The sequence below is a fragment of the Neofelis nebulosa genome, chromosome 3 (assembly GCF_028018385.1).
Source record: "Neofelis nebulosa isolate mNeoNeb1 chromosome 3, mNeoNeb1.pri, whole genome shotgun sequence".
Taxonomy (NCBI): domain Eukaryota; kingdom Metazoa; phylum Chordata; class Mammalia; order Carnivora; family Felidae; genus Neofelis; species Neofelis nebulosa.
Window position 1 is genome coordinate 186,000,889 of NC_080784.1, and position 24,105 is coordinate 186,024,993.

General features: G+C 37.0%; 1 protein-coding gene and 1 long non-coding RNA gene across 12 annotated transcripts in view; one reads left to right on the top strand and one right to left on the bottom strand.

Moving 5' to 3' along the window:
* The window catches only part of LOC131507733 (uncharacterized), a 41,853-nt gene extending 35,017 nt beyond the window's left edge, over window positions 1–6,836 (top strand). The window contains exons 2-3 of the long non-coding RNA XR_009259665.1: window positions 5,028–5,099; window positions 6,644–6,836. This is a non-coding gene — a long non-coding RNA (uncharacterized LOC131507733). The remainder of the gene's footprint in view (window positions 1–5,027; window positions 5,100–6,643) is intronic.
* RBPJ (recombination signal binding protein for immunoglobulin kappa J region) overlaps window positions 1–24,105 on the bottom strand; it is a 221,373-nt gene that overhangs the window by 39,227 nt on the left and 158,041 nt on the right. For all 11 annotated transcript variants that reach the window (XM_058722911.1, XM_058722914.1, XM_058722921.1 and 8 more), the window contains one exon: window positions 3,378–3,416. In XM_058722911.1, coding sequence (XP_058578894.1) covers window positions 3,378–3,416 — 39 coding nt within the window. The remainder of the gene's footprint in view (window positions 1–3,377; window positions 3,417–24,105) is intronic.

Below are 24,105 nucleotides of genomic sequence, written 5' to 3' on the forward strand. Positions count from 1 at the left end.
ATGTCTTTGTCTAATTCCATCAGATGTTGTCACTGCTGGGTTGGTTTTAATTGACTGAATTTTTCCCTCATTATGGATATTTTCCTGCTTTTTTGTATGACTCGTGTATTTTAATTATATGTTAAGATACAATAAATCTGACTTCTGAGTATTTGATACTTTTCTATTCCTGTAAATATTCTTGACCTTTGTCTTGGTATATATTTAACTTACTTGGAAAGAATCTGATCCTTTCAATCTTGTTTTTGAGTTTTTTAACAAAACTTTTACCTAACAGTAAAATCAGCAGCATTTGGTGTTGGCCAAATTTTGCACCATTATTGAAGGAAAATCCTGCTCTGCAGTACTGTAGTAGATGCATCATGAATTATATTTTTCCACTTTAGCTAGTGGGAACAGGCAAGTTTGTAGTATGAGCTTCAGGATGTTTTTCCCCTCTAAATCTTTAGCTTGATTTTTATCCCCCAGCCTTAGGTAGTTTCCTCACACTTGTGTGTTGATCGATACTCAGCTGAAGATAAGAAGGGACCTTCTGCAGATCTCTGGAACTACATAGCTCTTTCCTCTCCAGCTCTCTGCCTGGGAACTCTAGCCACCGTGGACCCCCGGATTCCCAGCTCCATCTCCTTGGTTCCAGGTGCTTCCTAGGCTCCACACCTGGATTCCTTCTCCCTACATCATGTCCTAGAAACTCTCTAGGTACTAAGTTGGGGCAACTGTGGAGCTCACCTCACGGGTCTCCTGTCTCTCAAGGCTCACTGTCCTTTCTTGCCTGCCATCTGGTATCTTGAAAAACATTGTTTTAATATATTTTGTCCAGGTTTTTTCAGTTTTTTCAGATGTTTCAGTTTGGAGTAATTCCAGTCCCTGTTACTCCATTTTGGCCAAAAGCAGAAGGCTTAAAAGCTTACAAAAATTTTCCAAACAGGGAAAACCGCTTAAAGAGTAAACGGAAAATCATGATAAAGTAAACGGGGCCTAATTATATTATTGTATATATTTAAGGAAAGGGAAATTTCCTTATGATATTTATTACCATCACAGTGACTGCTATTTTTACAGAGGTATCCCCATTAAAAGCAAGTGATTTATTCACCAAAATATATTCTATGGTTAGGAGTCATTGCAATCTATTACTACTGGTAATAAAATAAAATAATCTATTAAACTATAAATTTCAAAATGTCCATAAATGTGAATTAAAAAATTCTGCTTCGAATTTTTTCCTGGTATATACAAACAAGTAATTGTATATGTCTTTAGAGAAAAAAAAAAAAACTTTCTAATTTAAGTAATTTCAGACTTCTAGGAAAGTGGCAAAGTAGGCAAAGAACTGTACTAGTCCCCTTTCCTCCAGGCTCCCCAAATATCAGTATTTTGCCATATTTGCATATTATGTTTTTAAACAATTTAAGAGCTCATTGTAGATATACAGCCCCTGAACCCAAATACTTCAGTGTTCATTTCCCCAAAACAAAGACATGCCCATATACAAGCATAATGCAATTATCACTGATACAATACTTGTATATACAGATTTTATTCAAATGTTGCCAACTGTCCCACAAATGTCCTTTATTTGGAGTATGGAAGGCAGTGTTGAGAAACTAATGCCCTTGGACCAAATCAGAACAGCCACCAATTTTTCTAAATTAATTTGAGCTCAAATACAGACATTCCATTCATTTATATATTGATATCTATGGCTGATTTGGGGATGTAAGAAGAGATGAGAAGTCACAACAGCCTCAGTGTGGCTAAGTCTAATATGTTTATTATCTGGCCCATCATAAAAAAGTTTGCTAACTCCAGCTTTAAAACAAAAGACAATTTTTTTCCTGGTCCAGAATTTAGGTGAATTTAGTTGTCATGATTTTTTTGGTCTCCACTAGTCTGCTCTTCCTCAGTCTTTGTTTTTCGTCGTCTTGATAAGTCTGAAGAGTAAATGTTGTTTACTTTATAGAATGTTCCTCATTTGTGTCTGTTTCCTCAGGCTTAGACGTAGCTTGTGCATTTTTGGCAGGAACATCACAAAAGTGACATGATGTCATCCTCCTGAGGATGCACATGATGTTTATTTGTCCACTACTAGTGATGTTAAATTTCAATCACTTCATTAAGGTGATATCTGCCAAGTTTCTTCACTGTCATGCTCCTTTTGTTCCCTTTATAATTAATACATACTTTGTGAGGATACACTTAGAGACTAAGTAAATGTTTGTTTCTCATCAAACTTTAAACCGATAGTTTTTCTGCCTGAAACAATTATTACTGTAGTGGTTGCCAAAGTGTGATTTCCTAGTTCCATCATTCCTTCTACATTTATTAGATGGAATTCTGCTATAAGAAAAATTCCTAGCCTCCACTACAGAGTCATTTCTTTAACTCAGTGTAGACTTTTAAACTATATTTTATTCTGTGGGTTCTATTACTATCATTATTTATTTTGAAGATTAAAGTGCTCATGATTTGGCTAAGGAGAACCTATTTCAACTGGCTCCCTTTCTGTGTCCTCGCAGCCTGTCTCCATCATTCTTTGAGTACAGCATTTTTTTTAATAATAACAATAATGTGGAAATAACCCAAATGGCCATCAATGTGAAATATTAAAGAAGGAGCAGTGTGAAGGCAATAAAAGACTACGGAGATATGAAAGAGAACAAGGTAGAAGATGTACAGTTAGGTGGAGTTACAAGGTCCAGAACGATGGTAGAGTATGATGCCAGACTTAAGAAAAGAAAAAGAAGAAATGACAATGATATGCTTATACATGCATATAATATTCTTGAAAGATACTAACAATGCAGGATTAGCATTAACTCTAGGGCTGTAACTGTGCAACAGGTATCTTTTTTATCTACAAATGCTGATTGAAACAATTTTAAATCATTTAAGACTAATCCTTTCAACCTTAACATTTGTAATAAAACGTATATTGTAAAATTAATTCGCATAATTAGAACACAATGTAGTATTTATAGTCTCCTTAAAATGGTTAAAATCTTATATTTCTTTAAATTTTTTTAAAGCATTTATCTTTCAAGTTTCACTTGTAATCAATGAATTATGATTAGCTAAATGCAGCTAGATTGGCCGGATATCGGAAGCTATCTTTACATTGTTGCCTTTGTTATGTTCACTATATCATACTCAAGATTACTTCTTAAAAGGTTTCATTTTTCCCCTTTGAACTATACCCAATTAGCCTGGTTTTGGGGGGTGGAAGGTGGGGGGAGGACGTAGGGAAGGATGGGAAGAAGCTTACGATCTAGATACCAGTATCTGAATCACTTCAAGAGCACCTAATATTATTTTTAAGATGACAGGATCTGGTATTTTCATTTAATGTTTGGGTGAAAGACTAATATAATGCTTACCTAGTGAGTCGTTTAGGTGGAGGCCGCTCACCAAATTTTCTGGAAAAAATAAGAAAAATAAATAAATATATATAGGCTGTTATTCCACAGGAAGCTTTTTAGGCACCATGAAATCTCCTTTGCGACGTATACTTCAACTCTACTAAGAACAGCACAAAGGAACGTCCTCTAGCAACCATCCTTACCCAGAAATAACAAAATACATACTTTAAAAATGGTTTCTAAACAAAAACAACACACCCTAAGTATGCCTTACATACCTACTCTGAGCATGTAGCACAATGATCAGAGGAGTGTGACCAATACCTCCTAGAGACACCTTGCAAAAAACCCCCACAACTAACCAAAGACACCCAGTCTCACACAATCTGCAGCACTCAGAAAAATCCTCACAGCCCAAGAGGTGGCATAGAGTTTACCAGTGTCTGTCATGTGCCAGGCACTTTGCTATACATATTTTATACATTACTCTTTTTAATTAATATAAAACAATTCTGTAAAGCACATATTGGCCCATTTAAAAAATGCAGAAAGCAACTTGCCCACTAAGTAAGTTAACTGGCAGGCAGAGTTGAAATTTAAACCCAGCTGTTGACAAATAATACCAAAGTTTGTATGGAACCATAAAAGACCAAGAATAGCCAAAGTTATCTTGAAAAAGGAGAACAAAGCTAAGGGTCTCACAATTCCAAATTTCAAGATATACTACACAAAGCTGTAGTAATCAAAACAGTATGGTACTGGCACAAAAACAGACACATAAATCAATGGAACAGAAAACCCTGAAATAAACCCGTGTTTATATGGTCAATTAATCTATGACAAAGAAAACAAGAATATTCAATGGAGAAAAGGGTCTCTTCAGTAAGTGGTGCTGGGAAAGCTGGGCTAGTACATGCAAAAGAACGAAACTACACTACTTTTTAACAATATATACAAAAATAAACTCAAAATGGATTAAAGACATAAATGGGAAACCTGAAGGCATAAAAATCCTAAAAGAGAAGTAGGTAGTAACGTCTCTGACAGTGGCCACAGCAATATTTTTCTAGGTAGGTCTCCTAAGACAAGGGAAACACAAAAGCAAAAATAAACTATTATGACCACACCAAAATAAAATTCTTTTGCACAGTGAAAGAAACCATCAACAAAACAAAAAGGCAACTTACTGAATGGGTGAAAATATTTGCAAATGATATATCTAATAAGGACTTAATATCTAAAATACATAAAGAACTTCTACAACTCAACACCCAAAATAATCTGATTAAAAATGGGCAGAGGACCTGAATAGATATTTTTCCAGACATAAAAATGGCCAACAGACACATGAGAAGATGCTCAACATCATTAATCATGAGGGAAATGCAAATCAAGGCCACGAGACAGCACCTGAACACCTGTAAGAATGGCTAAAGTAAACAACACAAAAGATAACAAGTGTTGGCGAGGATATGGAGAAAAAGGAACCCTGCGCACTGCTGGTAGGAATGTAAATTGGTACAGTCACTGTGGAAAACAGTATAGAGGTTCCTCAAAAATTAAAAACAGAAATACCTTATGACCCAGTAATTCCACTACTGAGTACTTAACCAAAGAAAATTAAAACACGAATTCAAAATGATATATGTCCCTTGTGTTTATTTGCAGCATTATTTACAAGAGCCAAGATATCAAAGCAACCTAAGGACCATTGATAGACAAATGGATAAGGAAAATATGGTGGGTACACACACACACACACACACACACACACAGAGAATATCATGAAGACATTAAAAAAAGGGCGGGGGAGATCTTGCCATTTGAGAAAACATGGATGAACCTAGAGGGTATTACACTATGTGAAGTAAGTCAGATTGAAAAAGACAAATACCCCATGATTTCATTCATATGTGAAGTTAAAAAAATAAAAAATCAGAATCAGACTTATAAATATAGAGAATAAACTCATGGCTGCCAGAGGGAAGGGAGTGGGCGGTGGGCAAAACGGGTAAGAGGGAGCAGGAGACATAGGCTTTCAGTTATAGAATGAGTAAGTCACAGGAATAAAAGGCACAACATAGGGAATATAGTCAACAACACTGTAATAGTGTTGTATGGTGTCAGAATGTAACTACACTTATGGTGAGCACAGCAGAACACAGAGAAAAGTTGAATCACTATGCTATACAGGAAACTAATGTAACACTGTGTCAATTATATGCAAACAAAATTAAAAAAAAAAACAAACAAACCTAGATGTTACTACTCAAGAAACTTATAGTACATGGCCCTTCAGAAAGAAATAGGCTCAGTGGACAAACAAAAGCATTTCAACTGGTTATAAGAGGGCAAGGAGAAAAGCTTGAGCAAGGGTCAAGAAAGCACAATTTAGGCTGTAATTAGAATACAGCATGGAGGTTAAGAAAAACTCTCTAGAGTAAAATTAGCTGAGTTCAAATCCATGATTTAGTATTTTCCTATTGTGTAACTCTGAAGTTACCGGACTCTCCAAACCTTAGTTTCCTCACATGTGGAGGGCACCGTGACTACATTTACCTCAAAGAGGTGTTGAAGGGATTAAATATGTTAATATTTAGAAACACATAAAACAGTGCCTGGTATGCAGTAAGTGCTCAACAAATGTTAGTCATTATTACTACACTTTTGTTATAAATTGGCAAGCCAAAATTATGAAATAAGGAACTAAGCGTGATGTTAATAAGAATAAATAAGTATAGAGGAAGAAGAAACGAACTTCTATGTGATGACCTATTTCCACTGCGAGGTTCTCTAAGAGATGGTGGAAGCACAACACTTCAAAATGGACCAATAGAATTGTTTTCAAGCAGACTGAAGTTACAAACAGGCTAAGTGACTTGCTCATAATCAGTTACAGGTTGCAAAGCCTAATTTGACTTAAGAGTTCTCTATTGTACTTCATGTCCCACAAAAGTATTAACTTTGATGATAAAAGCCTTAGCATCTGATGGTAGTACATTTTGTTGTGTAATTTAATGCTATATGACATTGTTTATGAACTCAGGATTTATAAACAATGGGTATCTGTGGCTACATTTTTGTTAACCCTGAAATACTGAAATAGTATTCTAACTCAAATAGTACACAAATATGAGTAAACAATCTAAGTTTCTGAAGTTTCTTTTTTGTTAACCCTGAAATACTGAAATAGTATTCTAACTCAAATAGTACACAAATATGAGTAAACAATCTAAGTTTCTGTTGGAAGAATTACTTATTATTTCTTTGATTTTACCCTGCAGGATATTCAATTTTAAAAACCAAGAAACAAAACACAATGTTTTAGCAGCAACATCAGCAGGGCCACTGAAGACCACAGGTTCTAAACCACTGAACTACTGAAAAACAAAAAACAATAACAACAAACACTCACTGAACTACTGGCTCATCTGTAAATTTCAGTTCTGGAATTAAAGCTGAAAATCTACTCCTGAATCTTTTTCCAAACGGAAGACTTTGTTGAATTTTTCAAACTGATTACACGTACCATTAAACTGCCTTACTATGTTAGATATAGTTTACAAAAACCAAGAAGTTTAAGACAGCCTTTAAAATATTTCTTTGCATATACTGTATATGTAAGAAAGAGCACAGTTGCACTTTATAAAGACAAGCAAAGTGAGGTGGTTAAAATGCTGAAAATTTTACAGAGACACAGCTAACGAAATAAATAAAACTTTCCAATGGAGATCATGACATGGTACCCTTCATACCAGCATTCCATACTAATATTCCAACCATCAGGCACCCTTTTGGATCTGACACAGCTTTATTACAGGACGAGTAAGAGATCCACTGTACTCACAATTGAAACATAAATTTTGTTTCTCGGTGCTCTGAAATGCTTTCAAAATTAGATTAACAACTAAGTGTTAATTAAAATATCTGTCTCTATTCCTTTTTGGAAATACCCCTTGGATGAAATCAACAATTACACAACATTCTCATGCAGAATCCCTCCTGCCCCTACAGAAAACATGAGCAAAGAACTCAGCAAGTTTGCATGTTGAGCTTGGAACAGCACTTCAAAATTTAGCAACATTCTATCTAGGCACCATCCTAAGGTGAGGAATCTGTTAATAAAATTAAATTGCTTCTTCAGTAGATAATAAAGCACCTCCATTAACTGTTGCAAGCAATCCCAGTCCTTTCTTTAATGCATACGCCATCACACTATCTCATTAAAACTAATGGTTACTGTATTTACTGCAATAGGGGAAGAATAAGAAAATGGGTTTTTTAAAGAAAAGTCATGAAAGCATTTACTAGGTTCACAGTGAAGTATTCTGAAGCTTGCAGCTGAACTAAATCCTAATTATTTAATAAAATTTATAGGTCCACATATTTTAAAATGTCAAGTTACATAATAAGGTGCATTATGGATCCTGTAATTTTCACTACTAATCTGATATACAATATATACAACTTCAAGAATTATCTACTGCAGAAAAGAAGGTCCATTTTTAAACATGAATGACTCAAAAAAATTCATGATGCAATATTTATATCATGCAATCAAAATATTCACCTTTCAGCAGAAATGACTACAGTCCATTATCAATTTCTCATAGACTGATTATAATTTAAAGATTAAACTCTATCTCTCACTCTTATAATAGGGAATGGTAAGATAGGCATAAACTTTTATCTTTATTTGCAATCTATTTTAAAAACAAGGTGTCAAAAATAAAAAATAAAAAAATAAAAACAAGGTGTCTATTCACATGATCTGTGTTAACAAGTGAACCAGAAATAAGTTGGACCAACCAAGTTTAGACCACTCTCATGTAAAATGCTTTTCATAATAGGTGTATGGTGTATTTAACAATAAAAAATAATCTAAATCCCTAAGTACTCTAAGGATGCTTTTAATTTTATAAAATACGGAATTAATTCTTCATTGTGACAAAGAATCACTGCTATCCAATTATCTTTTTGATAGTATAGATTGTCGATATCTCATCGGCAAGAAGTTTCTCAAATTATATGCATGCTGTATTATATAAAATGTAGTTCTGACTAAATGTAATAATATATAATAATCTGCTTATATATCTAAGGGGAAAAGTTATGATTCTGGCTTTTTTTTAATGTTTATTTATTTTTGAGAGAGAGACAAAGAGAGGCAGAGAGAGAGGGAAACACAGAGCCTGATGCAGGGCTCGAACCCATGAACCATGAGATCATGACTTGATCGTAACACATTGCTACAAAAAGTCCCCAAAACCTGATGTTATCTAGAGTAACAATATTAGAACATCAGTTTTAAAAACAGATGTGGCTGGAAAACAAGCTCAAGTCTTTGGGAAACTCTTGTGCCCCTGGGTTGTGGAACTAAAAGCAACTGCCTCTATTTTACTGTATTTCACAAATTTTCTGCTTTAACAGAAATGAGAATAAAATAAAGGCAAGAAACATTGGTGTAGTATTTGCAGGAAATAAGTAGAAAAGAAAGCATGAACAATCCAAACTCATAAACTAAATTTTATACCAAATTTGCTGTAAACAGCATATTAATTTTATACAGTTGGAAAGTATTGGGATTCCCATGATTTAAGACAGTGAAATAAAATAGCACTTGATTGAGGAAAAATTAGTAATGTTGACTCATATCCTCAAGAATGCACACCTGGCCATGCCATCAGAAGGAAACAAATAGGTAATACACATTATTATTCTATTTTATGATAATGTATAATATGAAAAGAAAGCAAAATATACTAGGAAGCTGTTTGATAATTTACTCACAAAAAAATGTAAGAGGCTAATTAGAAAAGGCTACATATAACATTCTGTCCTTGCCTCCAGATTCATTCATTCACGTAGTCGAAATCAAGTATAGATATATAGAATACATCAGTGAACAAATCTATGTCTTTATGGAACGTATATGCTATTAGGACACATGGACAGTGAAATATATGCAAAGATGTTCTTCTATGTAATTAACAAAAGTAAAATTTTAGAAACTACATATTGTACCTATTGGATAGAACTGGAGATTAATATTTAACCAATTGAAATTTTTTAAAAAATAAATATGTAATTTATCTCTACTGTAAAAAGCTCATCCATTCTCTGTCCGTGGCAGAAAACAGCCTATTAAGTCACACAACTTTGAGCAAAACATGTCTGCCTTTGTTCTACTTTAATTTCTAGTTTTGAACTTGCTCTTCCCTCAAGAATCACATTTGGTAACAATACTGCTCAAAACCTGTTGAGGTGCAACCAGTGGTCCTTGGCACCACGTGCCCTCCTGGCCATCACATGTATTAAATGTGTTTCTATGAGAACAAATATCCTATGGGGTAGATTTCAAAGACAAGCCATGCTTGCAGCTGGCCCCATCAGGTGGAGAAACGTGCTTCCCCCAATTCCCTGTACTGGTAGAACATCTGAAAAGCACGGTTTCTTTAATTTTTATTCTACCTTTTCTTTACAATAAAAGAAAAATATCAAAGTTATCTTTGTAACAATGTGGTAGCAGTTTGTGAAAAGCAACAGGAAAAGCGGAAAGACATAACTGAAGGGTGACTGAGACCATCATCTCCAGCTATTCTCAGTATCTGCCTTCTTAGATATTTCCAATATTATTACTGGGATAAGGGGGTGCCTTTCCAAAAATCCATTACCTGGGGAAGGGCTTTCCCGGGTTAAATCTGCAAGAGCCATAAGCCTTACTATCCAGATAGCATAACTGAGTTGCGAGAACACTGGCATCCATTAACACTGCAGATGAGATCTTATATGAAAAGTATGCATCTTAAAATCTATGGCTTCTAGAAGAGGGGGCAACTGGACACTGGGCAAACTATGCTAATTTCACATATCAAAAGACTGAATGGGACAAACTGACAATGCTTCCTAATATAATGCATTAAGTAGAGTACATTATCACTTCTGTGATGTTACTGACAAAAAAAATGTAGAAACTGAAGCTGAACACGAGACAATTTAAACCTAAAGCATGGATTAGTCAACAAAATAACCGAGCTATACTTTAATTACTCAAAAAAATTTTTTTCAATATTTATTTTTGAGAGACAAAGAGTGTGAGCGGGCGGAGGGGCAGAGAGAGGAGGACACAGAATCCGAGGCAGGTTCCAGGCTCTGAGCTGTCGGCACACAGCCAGACATGGGGCTCAAACTCATGAACCGTGAGATCATGACCTGAGCCAAAGTCAGATGCTTAACCGACTGAGCCACCCAGGTGCCCAGTATCTGAACTATACTCTTAAAAGCATCAAGGTTACCATTAAAAAAAAAATTAAAAAAAATTAAAAAAAAATAAAAAAAAATTGGGGGCACCTGGGTAGCTCAGTCGGTTAAGCACCCGACTTCGGCTCAGGTCATGATCTCGAGGTTTGTGAGTTCGAGCCCTGCGTCGGGCTCTGTGCTGACAGCTCAGAGCCTGGAGCCTGCTTCAGAATCTGTGTCTCCCCTTCCCTCTGCCCCTCCCCTGTTCATGCTCCGTCTCTGTCTCAAAAATAAATAAATAACATTAAAAATTTTAAAAATAAAATAAAATAAAAAGCATCAAGGTTATGAAAGATAAAAAACTGAGGAACTGGCCAGATTAAAAGAGACTAAAGACACATGATAACTGAGTGCAACATACTATCCAGAATTTACTTCTGCTATAAAGGACATTATTCAGACAACTGACAAAATCTGAATAGAGCTAGCAGAGTGGAGAACAGGATTATATCAATCTTAACATCCTAGTTGTGATAATTGTACAGGGGTTATGTAAGGGACTGTTCTTATTTTTATTAGAAACAACCACCACAATATTTAGGGAAACTAAAGGAAAGTTGTCTACTTCTTACCTTCAAATGGTCTACAGAAAATAAATTGTGTGCGTGCGTGCGTGTGTGTGTAGACATACAGAAGAATAAAGCAAATGTGGTGAAATGTTAACACTTGAGATACCTGGCATTTTCCTTGTAGTATTTTTGTAATTCTTCTGTAAACTGAAATTGTATCAGAATAAAAAGGGCACACTCTGAGAAACACTAATCTCTCGATCAAGTTGCTGGCCTGACCCTGCTTTGCCACAGAAACTGGTGGTGACAAACCTATCAAAAAACATTCAGGGGAGGTGTCATATAAAAGACTATGGCCAGCTTCCTGATATAGCTTTTATGTTCTCTTGACAATTATGCAAGATTCGCTTATAGATGTAAAGTTTTGCTAATACTCTGTGCTAGTGCACAAGTGGACAAACAAATCTCACACACTGTCGGGAGTTTAAATTTGTGCAATCTTTTTGGAACACATTTTAACAACGTCTATTAATAATTCAAGAAATTTATTATATAGGTAGACAATTTGTGACTGTGGAAAAATATGCATACGAAGAAACATGATGAATAAAGCATCGTTTGTATTAACAACGACAAAAAAAGTAAATGTCATGTGTACAATTAGGAATCACTTTCTGATTATATATCACCTCCCAGTCACGGCCATATATACCTAAAAAAGCAAACCAGTTAGGGGCGCCTGGGTGGCTCAGTCAGTTAAGCATCCGATTTCAGCTAAAGTCATGATCTCACAGTCGATGAGTCTGAGCCCCATGTCAGGCTCTGTGCTGACAGCTTCACAGCCTGGAGCCTGCTTTGGATTCTGTGTCCCCTTCTCTCTCTGCCCCTCCCCTGCTCATGCTCTGTGTCTCTCTGTGTCTCAAAAATAAAGACATTAAATAAAAAAATAAGTAAATAAATAAAATTTAAAAAAAAAGCAAACCAGTTAGCAGCATTCATTTTGAATGAGAAAATAAGATCTACATTTTCATCTCTCCCAAGTGCACGTATAAAAAAATACATACACCTTATACACAATTATTTGTGATAATTACAGGCAGCAGCAAGAATTCCAATTTGTTCTAGAATGTGTTATACAATTTAACAGGTGCCTTATTCTTTACTAATTAAGTCTGGTTTCGGTAAACAGCAAAATAAAATTACATTCTCTAGAAATCAACTCACACACCAAGGGTACAACACAGGTAGCTTAAAGTAAAAATAGATAAAGGCATAGGAGTTAAGAATTTGCTCAAAAAACAGTCTCAGCAAATTTCCCTGGGAAAGCTACTTTAGAAAAACATATGTCCAATTCAAATAAAGAAATTCACACCCTTAAGGAAAACATATACCTCCACAAAGGGAAATACAATGCAACTTAAAGAGCTTTAAATAGGTTCCAATCTTAGCTATCTGCTTAATTTTTGTTAAGAACTCCTTCAGATGCCTCACTTGACCTTATGAACTGCCTTTTAAGGCCGCGTTCAAGAGGTGCAAAGTGTCACCTGATGAGAACACAGAGTATCACACGTGGGAATGGTAGACAAGTGCTGTGGTAAGTACATGGACCCCAGAGCTGCATTGCTTAAATTCAAATCCCAGATTTAATGCCACAAGTGGAAGTTACTTAAATTCTATGTCTCATTTTCCTCAGCTGAAAACACAGATAACAGTACTTCCATGAGTCTCACGAGAATTTAAAATGTTGATCTATGTATAGCACCTAAAGAGTACCTGGTACGAATAAGCACTCAGTAAAACACCACTACTCCTTCAAGGCTGGATTACTCAATGATATTTACTCTAACAAATATGGTAAAACTGAAATAGACCCTTCAAACCAAATACACATTTATATTGTTTTAGAAATACATGTAATTAACCATGTATCTCATAGGGATTAACATCCAGAATATATAAAAAACTCCTCTAACTCAACAACAAAAAACCTGATTTAAAAATAGGTACAGGAGAAAAAAATAGGAAAAAGACTTGAAGAGATATATTTGTCCGAGAAGATAAACAAATGGCAAATAAGCACGTGAAAAGATACTCAACATCACTGGTCAATAGGAAAATGCAAATCAAAACCATAAAGAAATACCGCTTCACACCCATTAGGATGGTGATTATCAAAAATAACAGAAAATAACAAGTGTTGGTGAGGATATGGGAAAATTAAAACCTCTGTACCTTACTGTGGGAATGTAAAATGGTGCGGCCACTATAGAAAGCAGTGTGGTGGCTCCTCCAAAAATTATACATACAGTTACTACATGACCAATCAAATTCAAGTCTGGGTGTAAACCCAAAAGAAGTGAAAGCAGGGACTCAAACAGATACTTGTGCACCATTGCTCACAGCAGCATTATTGACAACAGCCCAAAGGTGGAAACAACCCAAATGCCTACTAATGAATGAAGAAATGAACAAATGTGGTATACACATATAATATTATTCTGCCTTAAAAAGGAAATTCTGACACATGCTACGACGTGGATGAACCTTGAAAACTTTATGCTGAGAGAAATAAGCCAGACACGAAAGGGCACACGTTCTAGGATTGCACTTATATGAGGTACCTAGAGTGGCCACATTCACAGAGCCAGAAAAGTAGAATGCTGGTTGCCAGGAGCTGGGGCTGGCGATAGGGGTCAGGGAGCAGAGAGAGTACAGAGTTTCAGTTTGGTAAGATAAAAAGCTTTGGAGATGGATGGAGATAGTTGTACGATAACGTAAAGGTACTTAATGCAACTGAACTGTACATTTAAAAATGGTTAAAATGATACATTTTATGTCGTCATATATAATTTACCACACACAAAAACACATTTAGTTTTGCCTTAAACTACAGCTCAGAGAGAGATAAGGGCTCAGCTTTGAGGGGTCCTAAGTTACTACCAGGTCAAGTATCAGCAGCTGCACAGTAACTTAAACACCAACAAGCAGGTGCCAAAACAAACAAATGAGGAGTATATGAACATATAAATAGAAGTAGCACATGTGTATCCACATGTACACAGACACACACACAAACGGTTCCTACCACCATCAAGGCAAAGATACGAAAGGAGAAAGAGAGGTTTGCCCTAGAATTTATACCTTCCAAGGAAGGGCAGCCCAGACAGCACACAAGTAACCCATCAAAAACTGTTTAGGACTAAACACCTTTCATAGAAAATCCACAAGTGATCATGGACAACTGGCTTATATATGAGATGAAGTCACAAAGTTTTCTCCCACGCATGTCCCCTCTTATTTTTCATGCCCACCTCAAGTTACAAGCAGTGAAGATTTTTTTCCTCCCTACAAATTTTCTGTCAGAGATGTTAAGGTTGTCAGTTCTTTAAAGGCTAAGCAGCCACTTGGAATTTCTTTGCAGGAAGAAATAAATCTGATTATTAATCAGAAGAGGTATTAACTTTTTTCTCATCCTTAAATATTCTAACCTTAGTGAGTCAAAAAAAAAAAAAAAAAAAAAAGGAAGGAAGGGAGGGAGGGAGGGGTTGAAAAGAAAAAAGAAGGCAGCAAAAGACATTTTTCTCCCTACAGAAAATTTAGAAGGCCATAACAGTATAACCATCCACAATGGGATTTTTTTCCCGCCTGTTCTTCATGGGTTCTACTCTTGCAAATACATGCAACATTTAGTGTATAAAACATCTGTCTGGGAAGGGCTCCAGTTACCTGTTAACCACTGCCTCGGACAAGTGAACAAGAAACGTCTGACACTGAGATAGGTCAGAACCCCAAGAAGTGGCCATCAATGATTTCTGAGATGGAAGCTTACCCTACAGTACAAAGGGCCAAGGAGATTTTTAGTAGGAAAGGATATGAGAAAAATGGTTACAGCAGAAGTTCCTGCCTCCAAAGAATAAGTTATGGAAAAATAAGTAATTTTCAGTGAAAAAAACCCACACAACTATTAAGCCAAAAGAACTTGAAATTTTAAAGCCACACTCTATATTGAGTCCTAACGCTCTAAAAATAAAATGTTCCACACACCTGGTATGGGGAGACAGGCCAAGCATCATACATCACATAGGTCCCATCACACGGGAGGAAATGGGAGGAGTAGAAAAAGCATGTTTCCCTTTCAAAGTTAGGTTCAGTGGGTGTCTCCCTACTTAGTCCTGACTCAGCCTATGCAACAGAAAAGCCTGAGAAGCAGTATCATGCAATTAGGCAGGACATGGAGGCCTGTGACTCTTCCTTAAGGCAAGTACACCTGAGAACGTAGTGATAACCGCTAGCCCATTGACAACAGTTTAAAATACATTGCTTGCTGACTTGAGATTATTATTGCCGATGAAATTCCAAAGTAGTAAAAATACTCTCCCCACATTATGTGTATAAATGGATACCAAAAGACATGTACAAGAACATCTGTAGCATCAGACATAAGCCAGAACTAGAAACAACCCAAAAGACCAGTGTCAAGGATCAGATAAATTAAGGAATAATCATACAATAGAGCGCTATTCAGTAACCAAAGGGAACAAACTATCACCATGTATGTGATATGCTGATCGCGAGCAAAAGAAGCCAGAATCAAAAAGGCACAAAATTATATAAATCTGTTTATAGGAAATTCAAAAACAAGCCACACTAATGTGCAGTGTTCATCGGGATATGGGTTACCTGTGGGAGAGTAGCAGAGAGACCAGAAGGGGCAACAAGAAGGGCTTCCAGGGAGCTGGTAACATTCTTGCTTCATGCGTGTGATGGTCACACATGTATATTCACTTTGTGAAGATTCACTTTACTGTACGTTTACAATTTGTGTGCTTTGTTTCTGTAGGTTTATGACATTAATTTAGAAATACATATGTGTGTATGTGGGTATTATGCATATTTTTCTTAATTGTTTTTTGAATGAATGGCTGGTTGGGGGGGGGTGGTGGAGAGAAAGAGTTCTTTCCTGGAATTCATTCCTATTGCCTTCAAATTTTATTTTAACATCAAAATTTTATAAGGCAGTGATTTTCTAGTCCTGGGCTACACCATTCCAGGATGATATATTTCATATTAAGAAAAGTTAAATATCATGTCAACAGGCATATAAGTCCTAACAAAATTGGTCTTCCTCCCTCTCCATCCAAATTGTAGATCAGATATTCCCACAATCTTCTCTCCTATTTAGTAGGCAAAATATCAGGATCATCTGTGGCAAATCATCTGCCACAAGATTACGTATTTTTAAAAAATCACTAACTATGAAATGTCATGGAAAAAATGCTGAATATGTACTAGGATTAAAATGTTCCCATTATTAATCTTAAAACTGGCTTCCTTTGCCTATCTAATCTAAAACTGAGAAAAGGAAAGAGACAGAAAATGGTTTGTTTTCCTATATTCTGGTTATTTTTATCTTAATCATTTAACACACATTTAAGTGCCTATTGTGTGTTAAGCACTGCACTAGACTTGGAACATGTGGCAACAAACAAGACACACTGTCCCTATCCATACAGACTACACTGTAACAGCAGCTACTAGAGGGCTGGCATAAGGCTAGTGCTGTGCCTGCCTATCTCAACTGCATACACTTATCAGTCCTATAAGGTAGGTGCTATTATCCTCATTATGCAGATGCGGAAATTAGCTCAGAAAACTACCTTGCCCAGGCACCTGGGTGGCTCAGTTAAAGTGTCGGACTTTGGCTCAGGTCATGATCTCATGGTTCCTGAGTTCAAGCCCCAGGCTCCCATGCTGACAGCTGGGAGCTGGGAGCCGGGAGCCTAGAGCCTGCTTCGGATTCTGTGTCTCCCTCTCTCTCTGCCCCTCCCCCGCTCGCACTCGGTCTCTGTCCCTCTCAAAATTAATAAAACATTAAAAACAAACCAACAAAAAAACCAGAGCTAAAGTATAATGTTCATGGTTTTCCATATACTCTGCATTAAGATGGAATTTAGCTAACATGCGAACACGGGGCCAGGGATATGAATTTTATGCTAGAATTGTAAAGTGCAGTAACTGATCCTAAAACTTTCTACGATACAAGCACAGATGTGGTTTGCTTCAGTGAGGGGTCCACAAAAAACCAAAAAGGAAACCTTCTTTACCCTCCCAATGCTTCAGCTACTGACTAAATCTTAAAGGTAAAGGGTAAAATTTTCTTCGAATACTAGAAAGTGAAAAAAATGCTGTTTAAAGCTATCAATACATAAAATTCAGTAAATCTAAAGACAATTGCCAGAGGAGCCACACCTTGGCTACCACACACATATGGATACAGACACGTGTGTGCCCACAAATGTATGTCATAAATTTGACATTTACTCTTACATTTTCCTCGCACAAGGAAAAATGTTACAATTGTAGTGGGAACTGTGTCTTATGACTTTACTATTTACACTATCGATCATAATTCTGCAAAGTACATTTTCTTCTGAGTTGAAAGGAACCAAGAATCTACACAAACATCTTCAGTAAACAAAGAGGTTTTACATTCTTCTTTTTTATGGTGATAGAAATTATACAAACACAGTACCAGCCCAACTTCCATCAAACCATGTTTGGCCAATTTCTTACATAGCCAAATCTGTAACACAGTTTGGTATTCTCAAGTATCTGAATTCAGCAGTGCATCCGCCTTTTATTTTCCTTGAAAAAACACGGACCAGAACATTTATGGATAGGGTAGCCAGAATAAGGTCTAATGAATAAAGGTAAGGCTAGGACTCGGGTTTATAAAGGAGTTAAGCAGTTTCAAAGAATCCTGTTCCTGAGGGCATAATGAACGATGCCAATCATAGGACACTGAATTAAAATGGAGAATTTTAATAAACAAAAATAATAAAATGATCAAAATTCATATGATCAGAATGGGAAAGAGACTTCCAAAATGTTTTTTATAATACCATTGCATGAATAAGGAAATGCCTTTCAGCGTTGAGTGTTAATGCCCAAAACAATACATTTCTTCTGAATCACAACAGGCCATAATATAATAAACCTGCATTTGTGGTAATGCCTAAACCACTCTGAAGAAGTGGTCTTAACCACAATTCAAAGCTTAAAAGATGGCTTTCTGCCAAAGTCTATCCGAGCCAGTAACTTGTCACGCTGCCTTCATGCACCGCTAGGATCAAAAACACGGACCCAGCAGCTAGTGTCTGCTTCCTCAAGCCTCACAGGAGGCCCAGGACTCTGAAAGGTAATACGCAAGACAGCGGCACAGAAGTTGAGAGTGCAATCTGACGGCAAACTGCTTTGCCCTGGGTGGTAGGAAAAGCAGCCGAATACTCGAATCATCTGAGGACCTCTGCTCAGCCTAAAGGAAAGGTTCTGAACTGGGAACGACCATGAAGTGATTAAAAGTATAGATCATCAGAAACTGATGGTGTCGAAGCACTAACACAGGAGCAAAAGCTGGGAAGCAACAAAGAAAACGAGAATAACCACCTTTAATAGGAAGAGGTTTCACTCGCCATCTGAGTCATTCACGTATGTATGTACTTAGTGTTCTGCTGTGCTATGAATTTAAATTATGCAAACTGCAAAGCTGTGTTGTCAGAGTGAATTTACTGTCTAGTCGACGGCCCAACATCAAACTGTCTAACTAGAAAACAGGAGGATAGGTCTTCCTTAAAGATAAACTCTACTGCAGCCACTTAATTAACATTCCTTTTACCGACTTCTGCACCTGCATGCTCCCTGAAGACATGTCGTTGCTCTACAGTAGTAGTCTTGCTGACCTCTTCTCATTCTTTCCTTCTGTCATAAACAAATCATTGACCAATGCTGCCAACTGTATCTCAAATTATCTTCTATAGATCCATTCCCCGATTCCACAAGGCTAAAGGAAGCTCTCATTACTACTTCTATCCACAGCTTCCTAAACTGGCCTCATATAGCAGAACAGAGAAGTACGTAACAACAAATAGCATGTATCTCCTTATATATGCTGTCACTTAATTCTCATTCATAGCCCTGACCGGTAGGCATTATTTCAAACTTAGAAAATTGAGCTCAGAAAGTCACAAGGCAGGACTTTCTCCTACCTCTGACTATGCATCGACCATACTAAGGTCAAGATAATGAGACCCACACATAAATACATAAGGAAGCCATACTCTGGTCCTTAAACTGCTTATCTTCTTTATCTTCCCCAAATAAGGACTTTTTTCTCCCTAATTCACTGATAAATTAATGTCTGTTTTCTTTTTTCATTAAACAAACCACCCATCATATGAAAATTTAATGTTTCAGAAAAATCATTTTTTAACCTGTGAACTATTTCTCAGCAAACAAAAACTGTTGAATCTCAAGAATGAAATGCTGTAGTAATCAAACTAGAAAATATGAAACAATGCCACTAGGTTAAATAAACCAGGGAAATCTGATGTGTTAATAGCTGTAGGGATTAGTGGAATCCAGAGCCTTTAAAGAGCTATAGGAGAAAAAAAAATGCCAACCTGTTTCCTCAATAAATCAGATAGGCACAGTGGATTTTTTTAGGCCATAACTTTTATGCTGAACAACCTTTTTTTTTTTTTTTTAAATAGAAGTGTGCATAAGAGAAATATGGCCAAACCTATAAGCTTATATTATTCACATTAAAGTTGGCTCAAGTGTGTATAGTGTTAACATCAAGTTTTCAAACATAAGCCTGTAGACAGTATGTGTTCACTAACCCAATAAACCAGAATAATAGCAAGTCATATGTTAAAAAAGAAAAAAAGGTGGCAAAACCAAAAAAAATTATGGAATAGTAGCTCTTAAGCTATAATATTATTTAGATGAACTATTCTGAATTAAAAATAATCATGAACAAATTGATCTGAAATTAGAACACTATTTTCCACATTGGAGGAAAAAATTATAGTCTCCCAAATAAGTCAATTATTAAATTTACAAGTTTTATAAAGGAGAGAAAGGAACTATTTTACCAAGTCCAAAAACCTAAAACGATGACTAATTTCCTCATCTTAATTAAACTATCTACTTTTCCTAAGGAGAATGTCCTGCTATAGTTTACTATTATTACTTGCTCAACAATACCAATGTTCCTTAATGAGCCATGTTGACATCTTCAAAAAAGTATTAATCCATGTTTTTGATAGATTCTTATCAAGATCTAAATGGGGCTATAAACAATACTCCTGAAACAAGGTACTTAGAAGTCCATGTTCCTTTACACAGTTTTGAGGAATCTAACTGATAGGAAAACTTACATATACCAGGTATAGGTCTCCAGCAATTTCACCCAGGCAATTTTTCATTGTAGTTTCAATAATCAAATACTAATATAAGATCCATTATGTATAAGCCAATAATATTGATGCAACTGACAAATTAACTTCCTGGGCTTTTTTCTTCTTAACGTTTGTTTATTTTTGAGAGAGAGAGCAAGTGAGCGAGGAGGGTAAGGGCAAAGACAAAGGGAGACACAAAATCCAAAGCAGGCTCCAGGCTCTGAGCTGTCAGCGCAGAGCCTGACATGGGGTTCAAACCCACAAACCACAAAATCATGACCTGAGCCGAAGTCGGGACACCCAACCGACTGAGCCACCCAGGCGCCCTTAACTTTCTGGGCTTTTTACTTTTTTTTTTTTAATTTATTTTTGGGACAGAGAGAGACAGAGCATGAACGGGGGAGGGGCAGAGAGAGAGGGAGACACAGAAGCGGAAACAGGCTCCGGGCTCCGAGCCATCAGCCCAGAGCCTGACGCGGGGCTCGAACTCACGGACCGCGAGATCATGACCTGGCTGAAGTCGGACGCTTAACCGACTGCGCCACCCAGGCGCCCCAACTTTCTGGGCTTTTTAAATGATGGTGGTTCCTAGGTATGAAGGAAAGTTTAAGACTAAAATTAGATCCTTAATTCTAAGTATAAATTTGAACTTTGGAATGAAAATCAAAGTTAAAGGGGAGTCACAGTTCTAATTGTTGATTTTTTTTTTTCCTGGTTATCCCTCAATGCCTTGGTTTGGTTCCAGTATTCCTCAAGAATTAATCCGACCAGTCTGGTCATTATACTCAACAAATCTTTTAATCTGACAGAGGAATACTACTTGTCCTGGGGTCAACACTTTTGACTTCTGGACAACTTGCTAGGACCTACATTTTATACTATTTTTATAACATCCTCCTTTCTCTCACTTGGTCTGCCCAGTTCTCTCACTCAAAAGCACTGTTCACACATTATTTTAAACAGGAAGACTGCAGAGCAAACATTCCTGTTTGTTAAGGCTGCATGTAAAACAGAGAGGAGGTTGTGGGGTAGGAAGAGAAGAAAGGATACAGAGAACACTGGGATGCAACAGAGCAGTGAAAAAGAAGAGAAAAGGATTGCCTGAGGAAGTGTCAGAGCCACCAAGCCGAAGAGAAATAAAGCAGTAATGGAGTGTCTCGCGGCCATAAAAGGGCAATTGTCCACCTCCTAACAAACTAAATCTGGTCAATCCCAAATATGGAAATGTTTTAGTTCAAATACAGAGCTTTTCTTCTGTGGGATACGAGCATAGATCACAATCATTCTTTCCCTATTAAAAAAAAAAAAAAACCTCACACTTGGAGATCTACCATTGTGAGAAAAATCTGTTGAATTATTGTATAAACTATTTCCAAGACTTGTTCCCCCAAAGTCCTGGTCTTTCTAACAAAAAACCACTCTAGCCCTTTCACAGTTAGTCGAGGGCTTCAGTCTCCGCACTGTAAAATACAAACGTTAATTGTAACAACCTGGAGAGGTGGAGGGGGCATTTTGTAAGTCCAACACTCCTTAAATACTAGCTATTATGTGCTCAAGATTTTCTCGGTCTTTAATACAAATTCTAACTCAGAGTTCAGTGACGATAAAACTGAAGAAATTAAAATCATTTCAAAATGTGATTACTTCCTTATATATCCACTCATTCTCTCCGTTTGTAAATTAAGAAGTTGGCACATAAGAAATGGTCTGTCCTGCCATGACAGGTCAAGTGCATGTTAATAACCTCTATTACCAAAAGTTCGTTCACTTAACAAGTATTTACTAAGTACCTGCTATGACTAGTCACTGTCTGGGGGCAGGGGATACAGGGGTCAACAAAACACAGTGTGACTTGCAGGGGTAGAGAGAGTGGCATTGAAAACTGGTTCTCGGCGGCTGGAGCCACAGCTTTTATTTCAAAAGTCAATGTTTCCAAAGGATTTTACCTGCTCCAAGTCACCACCTGTACCTGCCTTGTCCCTGCCCCAGGCCACAATTTCCCACTCACAGATTACTTTGTCCACAGGAATTTTAACCAAAAAGGAATTTTCACAAAGGTAAATTTCATGCAGACTTGATTAATCTAGCCGCTTAGCTGCTACTATCAGCACTTGCAGCACATTTTTAATCACCTTGGTCCTCCCATTGTTGTAAAGAAACACAAAAGCACTCCACCAAAGTAAATGCTCTGAAAACATACTTTGTCCTAACGACCACCCCAAGAGTTCCTCCCCAGGATTCCTTATAACAAATAATCACACAGCGCAAGCGTGTGAGCGAGGGGCGGGCAGGGTGGGGGAGTGGAAGAAGGCAGCTGTCCTTTCCGATCGCTATTTTCCAAAGTCGTACATTTCCAGTCATTATTTTTAAAGAGTATATGCTGATGTGATGGTTGTTAAAGCAACACCTGACGACTTGTGGGCGTCATCTAAAGCTGCCATTATTTTATTTGCAGTTCACTCGCTCTGATGTGTAAGAACCTGGCCACACGGCTGATAAGGTCTCCATAATGAAAACCGTACCCCTCATTTAAGCAACAGGTTTGGGATGTGTGCACATTTCTGGCTCACCTACGCACTAGTCTCCCCATAATCGCCTAGCAGTTCAATATTACAAGATAAACTGATTTCTTTTTTTTTTCACAAGCAAGATATTCCCCAATTTTCATGACAATTACTGACCTAGTATATTCCACTTCAGTTAGGTTCATGCTTGAGATAGGGTTCTAAAGTATTCTTTTAATAGATATCCCAGATTCCAGAAACAGGCAAAATGGCAATGTTTTTCAAAGTACTATAAATTAGCTTGAGAAAGTGCCTAATGCTAACAATGTTATTTATACAAAAGATTTTTAAAACTTTGTTATTTTCATAATCTAAAACATTTTTTTAAAACACTCTCAAAGCAGCTAATCTTCATTCTTAAGAGAGTTTTTGACTTGTTTTTAGTAACCAAAAGTATCCTGGAACCATATCTAATAATTAACAGTAATTTATGAAATGTTCTTTCTTCTAATCCTAGATATGTGGTTGGGGCCATCTGTGGCCACTGCTCTCAGTTCGAGGCCAACTAAACTAGAATACAGTTTAGTTTCTTTCTAAACTACATGTTAGGAGGAAAAATCTACCAAAGACAAAGGATACAAGTTGCTGTCATTCTCATGCATGCTGGTAACTAAAGTAAAGGGACATAGTTGTGAAGAAGAAATAAATGCCAGGAAGCAACACCATGAAACTTTGCAGTCTCAACAGGAGAAGCAGCATGAGGAAGAGAGAGGAGGTTGGGAATAAACCGGACTAAAATAATGATGAAGAGCCAAGCGATGCTGTTGATGAGGGTAGGAAGAACTGAACAATCTGGGAGAAGGCAAGGTCGGGTGGGGAGTGGGAGGTTTTGGGGAAATGGAGTAATGGAAAAAAGGAATTAATTTTCCCATTCTCTGAATCCACAGGCTGTTTTCTGCCTCACCACTAGCAATTTACCCCTGCACACACTGGTGCAAAGACAACCTACCATCAATGGCGTACTTAATCCCCTGGTTGCGGGGGTGGGGGGGGTGGGGGAGGGTGGTGGTTACTACTTTATCTTCTGTAATTTCAAAACATGATTTCTAAGTTTAGTATATCGTACCCAATTCAGAGCAGGAACTATGTATGTCTGACTCAAATTCCAAGAACTTGCAAAGAAAGATGAATTGTG